The sequence below is a fragment of the Scyliorhinus torazame genome, chromosome 5 (genome assembly GCF_047496885.1).
Source record: "Scyliorhinus torazame isolate Kashiwa2021f chromosome 5, sScyTor2.1, whole genome shotgun sequence".
Classification (NCBI taxonomy): domain Eukaryota; kingdom Metazoa; phylum Chordata; class Chondrichthyes; order Carcharhiniformes; family Scyliorhinidae; genus Scyliorhinus; species Scyliorhinus torazame.
Genome location: NC_092711.1, coordinates 67261130 through 67273994, shown reverse-complemented (window position 1 = coordinate 67273994; position 12865 = coordinate 67261130). Strand labels below are relative to the sequence as shown.

Genomic DNA, 12865 nt, shown 5'->3' with positions numbered 1-12865 from the left:
GTAACCTCATACTTGTGGCAATAAAAGATTATTATGTCTGTGTGGAGTCTGCACGTTCTCTCCGTGTCTGCCTGGATTTCCTCCGCGTGCTCCAGTTTCCTCCCTCAAGTCCTGAAAGATGTGCTTGTTTGGTGAATCGGACATTCTGAATTCTCCCTGTGTACCTGAAAAGGCGCTGGAGTTTAAAAAAGATTGAATTCCATTTGCAATTGTTCTCCCCATCTGACCAGTCCACTGATATCTTCCTGCAGTCCATGGCTTTCTCCCGCAATGTCAACCATATGCAGAATTGTTGTATCATCTGCAAATTTCATAATCATTCATATGTACCAGAGAACTGTGGAACCCCACTGGAAACAGGCATCCAGACATCATTCAGTCCTGGATGTGATTCACAGCAGCAATAACAGCAGAATCCATCCCCTGCTGTCGCCTGTGAACTTGCTGTTGTCTCAGCAGGTTGTTTGACTGAACGAATCCCCTCCCACACACACAGCAGGTGTACGGCCTCTCCCCACTGTGAACTATGTGTCAGCAGATTCCATTTACTTTTAAATCCCTTCTCGCAATCGGAGAATTGAAAGACCTCTGATCAGTGTGAATAAGTTGGTGTGTTGTAAGGTGGGATGACTGAGTGAATTTCTTGTTACACACGGGGCAAGTGTATAGTCTCTCCCCAGTGTGAACCCGCTGGTGTATCAGATGGTCGGATGAATCAATGAATTCCTGCCCACACACAGGGCAGATGAACGGTCTCTCCCCAGTGTGAATTCAATGGTGTCTCAGAAGGTGAGATGATCGGGTGAATTCCTTCCCGAACTTGGAGCAGGTGAATGGCCTGTCCCCAGTTTGAGTGCGCTGGTGTTTCAGAAGATCCTTTTTGCTTTTAAATGTTTTCTCACAATCAGAACAATTAATTTGTCTCAGATCAGTGTGAACAAATTGGTGAGTCAGAAGGTGGGAGGGACAAGTTGAATCTCTTCCCACAGTTGGAGCAGGTGAATGGCCTCTCCCCAGTGTGAGTGCCTTGATGTATCAGTAAATCCTTTCTGCTTTTCTAGTTCTTCTCACATTTAAAAGGTCTCTGATCAGTATGAACAAGTTGGTGTGTCAGGAGGTGTGATGACTGAGTGAATCCCTTTCCACAGGCAGAGCAGGTGAACGGCCTCTCGACATTGGCTGAAACTCTGCATCATGTCTCAAACTCCAGGAGAAAAATGGACCTTTCTGTTTGTGGCTTTAAACAGATGAAACCCTGTGGGTGTGGAGCAAACATTTCAACATTTGTTGTTGAAATATGGCAGCAGGATGAAACAATCCACCAACAATTCAGGGCTTGATTTAAGGGAATAACTAGGTAGTCAGGGAATGTCACCCTGAGGTCAAGGAGTCTCTGGTTTCAGTTGGTGAATGGACAGAAGGGTTGGGACAGGTTAGGGAGAAGGTTAATACTGTCATCATTCAGAACAACACAGACTTTCAAGCACAACTGAGGAACTTTACTGTCCAATTTAATATTCACATAATATATTTATAGATCAGAGACAGAAGAACAGGAATTTGCAATCAGTTTGGAGATAACTCCGATATTTTCCATTCTTAAACATTTTGTCTTGAAAGATACCAAATGGGATGAAGCCAAATCTTGAAAAGGCAAAGTCTTTAGTTTAAATCATCACCGTGCTGTCAGTGGAAAGGGTTAACTTCTCTGCTCTCAAAGGTGTTGGAGCAAACGTGCTCAAATGCGCACAACTGTGTTGACTTTACGTAACTTTATTTTCAGATATGAAATGAATCAAACACCATTTTAAACTTTGTTTTCTCAATTCATTTGTCAACTTTTTCAGCTTTGCCCAAATTAGTTTTTTCCCCTCTTTCTTCAGGCACTTTTCCAAGTGACTCAAATAAAACAAAAGAAAAATAAAAGTAAAACGATCAGCTTTCACAGGTAACCAAAGCTTCAACGTTCTTAGACCAAAAAGACTTAAAGAGGTGGAGCTTCCAAAAGATTGTGAAATCCAATGCACAAAATTAAGGCTGAAGATTAACTTCAGTGAATCCAACTTTTCACTGCCTTTTACAATTGTACAAGTAAATTGCAATTCATACTTAAAGATTTACTTTCACTCAGTAATTAGAACTTCACTTTTCTCAGCACAGACTCTTTAGATTAAACACCAATTGTTCACTTTGGGTGGCACGGTAGCACAGTGGGCAGGTTGCCCTGTTGCTTCACAGCGCCAGGGTCCCAAGTTTGATTCCCGGCTTGGGTGACTGAATGTGCAGAGTCAGCACGTTCTATTCATGTCTGCGTGTGTTTCCTCCCACAAGTCCCGAAAGAGGTGCTGTTGGGTAATTTGGGCATTCTCAATTCTCCCTCTACGTACCCGAACAGGCGCTGGAATGTGGCGATAAGAGGCTTTCACAGTAACTTCATTGCAGTGTTAATATAAGCCTACTTGTGACAATACAGATTATTATCAGCTGGTGTGTGGAGAAGATCATGTTCCTGTAGATCTGTCAGCACAGAAACCGCACTGTGCGTTTGTAACCATTCAGTCTGCAAGTAGATGAATCTTTTAAACATGACCCTAGTGAAGGTCTTCCCGGTGCTGCTAAGGAGTGAGACATCCCTGTAGTTGCTACAATCTCCTCTGTCACTGCTGTTTTTATCAGTTGTGATGATTTTAGCAACATGCACATGGAATGGTTCCGACCTCCCAACAAAGGAGGAGATCGTGAAGGTGTGACAGTCGATGGGACTTTGTGTTTGAGCAGTTCAGCTGGAATTCCATCCTTGCTGGCCGCTTTTATGCTTGTTGAGCAATCAATGACCTTGTCCAACTGAACCATGACAGGAAGCTGCAGGAGAGTCAGACAGCGATTGGGAGATGTCCGTCTGATGGAGCACAGCTGACAGTCATGTTCAACCGAGCGGGACATAGATTATCATAGAATTTACAGTGCAGAAGGAGGCCATTCGGCCCATCGAGTCTGCACCGGCTCTTGGAAAGAGCACCCTACCCAAGGTCAACACCGCCACCCTATCCCCATAACCCAGTAACCCCACCCAACACTAACCCCACCCAGACTGTTTACATCTGTCAGGATGTCACCATCTGGGATTTCAAGGGAACGCCTTTGGTGATGGTCAGACCCAGCGCCCTCTTCTTCCCATCACACACAGCACATAGATTTCTGTTATCACAGGCAGTGTGGAATTACTGACGTTGGCTGTCCAGTGTTTATTTTCACAATCTCTCCATCTTTTACAAAACTGTCTTGACTACTTTCACATGATGCCGTGTTCTCGGTGTTGGGTTTATGTTGTACATCAGGTCGGCTTTGCTTTTTGCTTCAATGACAGATGTCATCTCTGCTGAGTGGCTCTCAAACCAGTCTGTGTTGTGGGTTCCACCGTTACCTTCGAATCCTGTCAGATCTTTCCAGTGCAGAAGGAGGCCATTTGGCCCATCGAGTCTGTAATGACCCTGTGAAAGAGCACTCAACCTCGGCCCACTCCCCCGCTCTATCCCCCTAACCCTGGCTGCTGCTGCTGTGTCAAAAAATGATTGAACTCAGTGACTTCCAAGTTTCATCAATATCAATGTTGATTGATGAAGTTTTTATTGATGTGCCTGTGAAATATTTCACAGTTTAGTTTAATGTTCCTTGATAATGTAATTTCACAATGGACATGTTACTGTGAGGAATGTGTGAGTAACAATTGTCAGCAAGGATTAATCAGCACTTTCTAATTGGAGATGTTAATCAGTGGAACCTTTCAAACTCTGAATTGTAGATTTTGTATCAAACATCAATTTAGGATTGAAGTGAAAGTTCAGAATTGTCTTGTTCCTGTTCAGAGTTCCTGAATGAAGCTTCACCTTCCGCGGGACTCCTGACACCTGGAGCTTCTCAACTCCACTTCCCGCCCCCCCCCCCCCCCAGCCCCACCGATGCCCGCGCCCCTCCCCCTCCCTTCCTCCGCACCCCCGTCCCCGTCCCCGCCCCTTTCTTGTTTGAAAAGCAACGGCCGCCGCGCGAGGGAGTGCGCGCGCCGCCGGCCAGCATCAGCTCAACAGCGAGGCCAAGCTTTCCTCAAACTCTCCCACAATCCCCCGCTCAGCCTCCTCGAGACAGCATGGCCCGGGCCCGGGCCAAGGGCAAGGAGGCAGGTGGAGACTGGAAGAAATTCCTCTGGGATTCCGAAATAAAAAAGCACTTTTTAGGCAGGACCGGCAGTCGTTGGCTCAAGATATTCTGGTTCTTCTTGATCTTTTATGGCTGCCTCGCTGGGATCTTCATTGGAACCATTCAAGCGCTGCTGCTCACGATTAGTCCATTTGAACCCAAACACCAAGACAGAGTTGCGCCCCCAGGACTATCACAAACACTGTATTTGTTCAAAACAGAAACAGACCCAAACTCCTACGAAAGTTTTGCGAAAAGTTTGAACACGTTCTTGGATCTTTACAATGACTCCAGTCAGGGTGGCAACACTCCTTTTGAGAACTGTGAAGAGATTCCTCCAGCCTACATTCATGCAGGCCCACTGGGTGATTCAGGACAGAAGAGAGCGTGCAGATTTTACCGGACGTGGTTTAAGACTTGCTCTGGATTAAATGATCCTAATTACGGTTATGCTGAAAACCCCGCATTGTTCCGAAGCTCAACAGGATTCTTAACTTTTATCCCGGGCCTCCAAAGAATTCCACCGAACTTGCAGAAGATTTGCAAATCAATTATAATCCGTTTATTATTCCCATTCATTGTGCAGCAAAGAAAGAAGACTGAGATAAAGTTGGACCTGTGAAATAGTTTTCATAGAATTTACAGTGCAGAAGGAGGCCATTCGGCCCATCGAGTCTGCACCAGCTCTTGGAAAGAGCACCCTACCCAAGGTTCACACCTCCACCCTATCCCCATAACCCAGTAAGCCCACCCAACACTAAGGGCAATTTTGGACACGAAGGGCAATTTATCATGGCCAATCCACCTAACCTGCACATCTTTGGACTGGGAGGATTCAGCGGCTTTCCTTTGCAGTACTACCCATACATAGCAAGCGTCTGCAGGAAAAATACCTTCGGTTCTTTGTTGCTATTCAGTTTATGAACGTCAAACAGAACACGGAAGTGCACATTGAGTGTAAAGTGTATGGTGATAACTACATAATACAATTTTCCCCATTATTTCAAATTAGTCTTGAACAAACTGTCGTATATATAGGACCTACACTTAATCTATATGCTTTACACTAGCTTTCTGCATTTACCTCGGTATGTAACATTAAAAACAATAGTAGTACATATTTATTCCACTGTAAATGATAATACTTGAGCTATGGGAATGCCCATTACTGTAAACTATAATTCCACTAATGTGTAGCAGTGTTTGTGTTCTTGGGTATTGCTGCCTTGTGCCTCATGTGAGTTTGAGTGTACATTCACAGGTCCTTCAAATTATGTTGCAGTTTTTAAGCACACTTTGCTTTCCAAGTTGTAAATACTCTGAAAATTGCCATGGTATTTGATTTTGTTTCTGTTATGCCCATGTGTATGAATATACTGCACTCTGAAGTTTGTGTCGGGGAGGGAGGAAAAGTTGCTTTTTTTTTGGCAACGTTAAGTGTATGGTGATGGGTTTTATTATGCTTCCTTTTAGATCTGTTTAGTCTTCAATCCATGTTGAGATCTGCGTCTGGCTATCAAGCTATTGTGATTAGTTATTAAAGTTGTTTGCTGGAACCATCACATGGTGGTGTCCAGGAATGTTTTAAACCATTTTCATGGAAGATTTTATATTTATGCAGTTGTAAAATTTTTTGCAAAGTGTAATTATAAAAGAGACCAAAGTCATTGGTAAAATCATAATCTTTATTTTAAACCAATGCAGTAGGATGGTGTTCATGGTGTGCAATGTAACATCTGTAAACTTGTTGGGAGATCAATACTCCACCCCATTTAAAACATCAACAAATAAAACTCATGAACCTAAAAAAAAGAGTTCTTGACTCAAGGAGAATATCACAGATGGTGCTTTTAAAATGGGACGTTGTAACTCTGAAAATCAGTGACATCTGAAAGTATTTAACTGTAGCCAATTATAGCATTTGTTAACATCAGCAGATATTGTCAGACCATCAATCCTGGATTTGATTAACAGCAGCACAAAGAGCAAAATCCAATCCCTGCAGGCACTTGACAACTTGCTGATGTCTCAGCTCATATCATGACTGAGTGAATCCCTTCCCACAGAGTCGATGTTGACCTCGGCCCTTTGTGAACCTTCTCCTTAGTGTGACTTCGTTGGTGTCTTAACAGGCTGGATGACTGAGTGAAGGTAGCAAAGTTAAGGAGAAACTATTTCTCCCAAAGGGCTGACTCTGTGGATTTCATTGCCCCAGAGTGCGGTGAATTCTGGGACAGTGAGTAAATTTCAAGAGGAGTTAGACAGATTTTTAATTGTACGAAGTCTTACAACACCAGGTTAAAGTCCAACAGGTTTGTTTCGATGTCACTAGCTTTCGGAGCGCTGCTCCTTCCTCAGGTGAATGAAGAGACCTCTTCATTCACCTGAGGAAGGAGCAGCGCTCCGAAAGCTAGTGACATCGAAACAAACCTGTTGGACTTTAACCTGGTGTTGTAAGACTTCGTACTGTGCTCACCCCAGTCCAACGCCGGCATCTCCACATCATGATTTTTAATTGGTAATGGGTTGAAGGGTTATGGCGAATGGGAAGGATGGTGGACTTACGGCCAGGATAAGGTCAGATATGATTGAATGGCGGAGCAGATTCAATTGGCCAAATGGCCTAATTCTGCTCCTATATCTTATGAACTTATCGACACAACCACGCCTCACTTCCCTTGGAACAACATGAAGTGTCTACTGCTTTCCAGATCCCTTCCTTTCAACTCACATTTCAATTCGACTGCTTTGCATTATTCTCAACTCCAGAGAGAACAGACTCATCCCACAGAACCTCTCCTCCAAGGACAACTGCCTGATCTCAGGAATCAATCCAGTGAAACGTAGCTCCTCACTGGCAGTGAGCGAATAGAGAGAAGAAAGAGCAGAAAGGGGAAAAGTGATAGGGACACAGATAGGCAGAATATAAGAGTGAAGGAGACTGAGCCAAATATAGAAACAAAGAGAGACAGAATGGGGTAGACATTAAAAGCAGCAGATACATTTCACCATTCCATATGATTGCTAACTTAGATTAACAGACAGAAAGAAGGAAAAAATACTTAGATTTAAACAGTGCCAGCAGAGAGTCAGGAAAAAGAGAGGAGCTGGTGTAGCCACGTAAAATGGCTAACCGGAAAGGCTGCTGGGAAAAGCAGGTAACAAGACAGAAACGGACAGCTGCAGACAGAATAGCATATTCGGCTCTGGGGAAGTTGGCCCAGATCGATACTCAGGGCTATTAACAGCCCATCCACCCAGACATCTGCAGTGTAATCAGCTATACCCAGGAACAATTGCAACATATTAGCAATTGAATACCGGGCCAGACCTGTCGGCGCCTGCAGTGGCCCAAACAAAGGCAGGTCAACGACCACCCACCGATCGGGGAATCGCCTCGCAATTGGACGTATCGACCCCAGTGATTGGGAACAGGTCCAATCACTTGGGACCCAGGGTCAAGGGCCGCCCCGGGAGGCGGGAAGCCCCTGGGCCCTATAAGGTGAGGGGCCAAGTTCAGATCTCTCTCTCTCTCCCTTCTACGCCTGCTCGAGACCTTCGCAAGAACAGCAACCGGCAACTGTAAGTTTGAATCCAGCGATCGCTATCCGGTAAAGACTCCTAGCCATCGACCTGGAGCAGCCTTTTGAATCCCGCAGGCCAGATCCGATTGGATAAGCCATTCGTTTCCCTGACTTGGTGGGCTCTTCCTAAAGTTAAGTATTGGCCAGTAGTGATAGGTTTATTATATAGATAGTAGTATTATTGTGTAAACATTACTTGTTGTATATAATAAATGACCGTTGATTTCAATCGTACTAAGCGGTGTGCTGACTTATTAATCATAACTTGAAATTGAACCACGTGGTGGTATCAGAAAGATACCTGGCGACTCGTGAGCAAAGGTGACGTAATCAGAGCTAATAAACTAAGGCTAAAAAGAGCAACACTGGGGAAGAAAGAACAAATGATCTTATGATGGGATTGATAAATGGAGTGATTAAATGACAAAGAGGATGATGGTACAGGGCAATATTGTAATAATGAGAGAAGTAAAAAAACTAATAGACCAAGAAAAGAAACAAAAGAAAGGTCCGATTTAAAATTATAAGAGACGAACCACTATCAACATCTAATATCTGAAAGATTGAATGATGGTCACGATCGGAAATTGTTGAAATGAATGTGCCTGATCAACAGATGAGTTCTCTGACCTACCATTCAGCTTCATTGGAACAGTGCAGGACATCCAGGGTACAGAGGTCAGACTAGGAGTGGAGCAGAGAATTCAAATGAATGCTCAGAATCACATTCATGGACTGAATGGTGATGTTCCACAAAGCAGTCACAAAATCTGAATTTAGTTTCAGAATAATACAAAGCAGTCGAATTGAAAAGTGAGTTGAAAGGAAGGGATCTGGAAAACAGTAGACACTTCATGTTGTTCCAAGGGAAGTGAGGTCTGGTTGTGTCGATAAGTTCATAAGATATAGGAGCAGAATTAGGCCATTTGGCCAATCGAATCTGCTCCGCCATTCAATCATGTCTGATCTTATCCTGGCCGTAATTCCACTGTCCTAAACTGTGTGAAGATCACATAGTGAGCAGCAAGTGAACATAACTAAATTGCAAGAAGCACAAGTATGTCCCGCGTCATCTGGAAAGTGTATTTTGGGATTTGAAATCCCTCTCTGGGCTGGAAACTCATGTGTAAATCTCACTGTAAAAAGATTGTTCACCAGTTGAAAGTGGAAAAGAGTTCACTCGGTCATGTCATTTACTGACTTGGCCACACAGTCACACTGGAGAGAGACCATTCAGATACATAATGTGTATGAGAGGGATTTACTCAGTTTCCCTACTCATTAACACTCCAGCTTTAAAGGTTCGAAAGGCTCTGATCCACAATTGCTGAATTCTTAATGGCAAGACAGAGTTTAAATATTCGGTGTATGGGGAAAATTCACTTGTTCACCCCACCTGCTGAGGCGCCAGTGAGTACATATCGAACTATTGGGGTTTATTCTGCAGTTAATTACACTGAGGACAGGACTATGCTTCCTGAGAAATTGGTTGATGCATCAATTAGTTCAATAATTTTACATGTTAACCCTATAACTGCGATCATAATCAGACATGAAATACAATTTTCGTCAAACAATATCACCTTTCAATGGCCGGGGTGGTACCCAGCATTCCTGGCGAAAGAGAATATGTCCTATCATCACAATAGCAGATGTGTGCACATGCGCAGCGGATGTTGGTGAATAGAGCATGCGCCGTGCGTGTTCAGCCTGATCATGCGCAGTTTGGGTGCTGGAGCTGCAGGGACGCGGCGGAGTGGATGCACAGGCTTCAGAAACACCCAGTGGAGGAGGCCTCAAACCCAGAACAAGAAGCTCCCCGTCCCCAATTTGCACCGACCCCGGTGGTAATTGCAGAACCTCTGTAACTGGGGAGATGGGGGTAATTCCAGTGGATCAGAGACCCAGGCCAATGGTCTGGGGACAGGGGCTCAAATCCCACCCTGGAGTTGGGGAAGTTTAAATTAAATTAATAAAGGGGGAGGAATCTGGAACATAAATCCACTTTCAGTAGGAATGACCATTACAGCTATCATCAATTGTAAACTGATGGAAACCTGCTGTCCTTCCCTAGTCTGGCCTACAGGAGATTCAGACTCTCAACAGCCCTCTGACAAGGGTAATAAGGGGTCAGAAACAAATCCAATGAAACCCACATCCCATAAAATAACAAAGGAAAAATTGATGGACTTGGGTTAATGACAGTCATCTTCCTCGGAGGGCAGGACATGTGCAGGGTCATCACTGTCCCTGAGCAGTGGCACAGTGGTTAGCACCGCAGTCTCACAGCACTGGGAACACGGGTTTGATTCCGACTTTGGGTGACTGCGGGGAGTTTGCACATTCTCCCCTTGTCTGTGTGTCAGGCTTGCCTCCTGGTGCTCTGGTTTAGTCCCACAGTCCAAAGGTGTGCAGGTTCGGTGGATTGGCATCCCTCAGTTGCCCCTTCATGTCTAAAGGTCCGGTGGTGTTATGGGAATAGCGTGAGGGAGTGGGTCCTGTCGGGTGTTCTTTCGGAGCGTCAATACAGACTCTGGGCTGAATGGCCTCCTGCACTGTAGGGATTCTATGAAATATATATGTAAATGTTCTGAATTGCTATCCTGGACTGACAGCAATGGATTTTGGAACTCCTTTTATAGGGTGTAACACCGCAAACTCAAACCAAAAAAAATATTTGTCTCTGTTGAATTTTTAACCTTCGACATTGTGTTCACAGGATGTTGGAAAAGCAGGAGATGAAGGCAGGAAACTCAAACCAAACATCACATCAGGATCTGACGCGATTGCCTAAATTATTGTAATCTGAATATCATTTAATCTTGAACATGGAAGGAGAAAGCAATGGAGAGAAACCGTCCACGTGTTCTGTGTGTGGACGAGGATCATCTGGCCTCTTGAGACATAAATGCAAACATGCTGGGGAGAAACCATGGAAATGTGGGGACTGTGGGAAGAGGTTCAGATACCCGTCTGAGCTGAAAACTCATCAACACAATCACAGTGGAGAGACACCGTTCACCTGCTCCGACTGTGGGAAGGGATTCACCACCTCATCCATCTTGCTGACACACCAGCGAGTTCACACTGGGGAGAGACCATTCACCTGCACCAAGTGTGGGAAGGGGTTCATCTGTTCATCCCACCTATTGAAACACCAATGGGTTCACACTGGGGAGAGACCGTTTAGCTGCCAGGAGTGTGGGAAAGGATTTACTACCTCATCCATCCTGCTGACACACCAACGGGTTCACACTGGAGAGAAACCATTCACATGCTCCGAGTGTGGGAAGGGATTCCCTACCTCGTCTAGCCTGCTGAAACACCAGCGAGTTCACACAGGGGAGAGGCCATTCACCTGTTCGGATTGTGGAAAGGGGTTCACTGATTCATCCGACCTGCTGAAACACCAGCGAATTCATAACGGGGAGAGGCCATTCATCTGCTCTGTGTGTGGGAAGGGATTTACTCAGTCAAAGACCCTGCAAAAACACCAGCGAGGTCACACCGGGGAGAGACCGTTCACCTGCTCTGAGTGTGGGCAAGGATTCACTCAGTCATTCATCTTGTTGAAACACCAGCGTGTTCACACTGGGGAGAGGCCATTCATCTGCTCCAGTTGTGGGAAGGGATTTACTGATTCTTCCACCCTGCTGAGACATCAGCGAGTTCACACTGGGGAAAGGCCATTCACTTGCTCCAAGTGTGGGAAAAGATTCACTCAGTCATCCAACCTGCAGAAACACCAGCGAGTTCACACTGGGGAGAGGCCATTCACTTGCTCCAAATGTGGGATGGGATTCACTCCGTCATCTCACCTGCTGAAACACCAGCGGGTTCACCAGTGACTGCAGTGATTGGATTTTGATGTTAATCACATCCAGGACCAAATCTTTTTATTGGCATCTGTTTCTGCTGAGGTTAATAGACCCCAGCACAGTTGTAGGACATGTTATCGATAAAAGTTAAAAAAAACAACTTTGTGTTGAGCAGTTTGGTGAATGTTTTTACTGTCCCTAACACAAATTAATTCCTTTTGAATGCTCTCCCCCTCCCCAGTCTCCTCCATCTTCATCACTAACAACAAGTGTGAGGGGCTCTTGGAGCTTCTTTGTAACTAAAATTGTGACAATCCGATCTGCTGCCTCCACTGCTTCCCTCCCTCCCACTAGCCCACCGGGACAAACTGACTCTTAATTTCCCCCTTGCCTGAGTCCTGAACACCCATCTTCCTCCATCCAGCCCCCACACACACAGCAGTGAGTTCATACTGCAGAGAGAGGGTTTAAATGCTGAGACTGTGACAGGAGCTGTAAAACCCACATTCACTGATGGTTCACCACTGCAGTCACTCTGGTTCCACTCTATTCATCTGCTCTCAGTGCAGGAAGAGGTTCAGCCGATTGTCCATCCTGCAGCAGCACCAGTGAGTTCACACCGGGGAGAGGTCATTCAGTCCAAAGATGTGTGGGTGAGGTGGATTGGACATGCTAAATTGCCTTAGTGTCCAAAAAGGTTAAGTGGGGTTACTGGGTTAAGTGGGGTTAGTGGGTTACGGGGATCGGATGGAGGTGTGGGCTTGGGTAGGGTGCTCTTTCCAAGGGCCGGTGCAGACTCAATTGGCCGAATGGCCTCCTTAGCACTGTAAATTCTATGATTCTATGACCTGCTCCATGTGTGGGGAGGGATTCACTGAGTCATTCAACCTGTTAACACACCAGTGGGTTCATACCGTCGGAAGCTATTTTAAATGTGTTTTACAATTTCTCTGGAGCAGATGTCCTATCAGCATGTTCACACTGACCATTCAGGATCTCACTGTGGGTTCAGGTGATCATGTGGACTCAGTGTCCGCCAGCACAAGTTAATGAAAAGAATCCAAAGTGACACACAGCCTTAAACTAATACAGAAATTACAAAGTTATCTCACATACAATTCATAACAAGTGTGCATAAAATCAGTGCATAAAGGTGTCAGTGTGTAAATGTTGAGAGAGCAAAATATATTATAAAATACAGCATGACATATTCAAATAAAACATATTTGTATGTAATATGAGTTAAACTGACGAAAGAACTATGAAAAC

At 44.9% G+C, this 12865-nt stretch overlaps 2 protein-coding genes and 1 pseudogene across 2 annotated transcripts in view; 2 read left to right on the top strand and 1 right to left on the bottom strand.

Moving 5' to 3' along the window:
• LOC140418206 (uncharacterized) overlaps positions 1 to 12865 on the bottom strand; it is a 387895-nt gene that overhangs the window by 131954 nt on the left and 243076 nt on the right. The window lies entirely within an intron of this gene.
• LOC140418216 (sodium/potassium-transporting ATPase subunit beta-1-like) lies at positions 4077 to 6006 on the top strand (annotated as a pseudogene).
• LOC140418213 (uncharacterized) lies at positions 9453 to 11756 on the top strand. The gene is made up of 2 exons (XM_072501648.1): positions 9453 to 9625; positions 10498 to 11756. The coding sequence occupies exon 2, from the start codon at positions 10607 to 10609 to the stop codon at positions 11624 to 11626; it is 1020 nt and encodes a 339-aa protein (XP_072357749.1). The 5' UTR covers positions 9453 to 9625; positions 10498 to 10606; the 3' UTR covers positions 11627 to 11756.

Coding starts and splice junctions, on each gene's coding strand:
- LOC140418213 (XM_072501648.1), top strand. CDS start 10,607: ATGGAAGGAGAAAGCAATGGAGAGAAACCGTCCACGTGTTCTGTGTGT.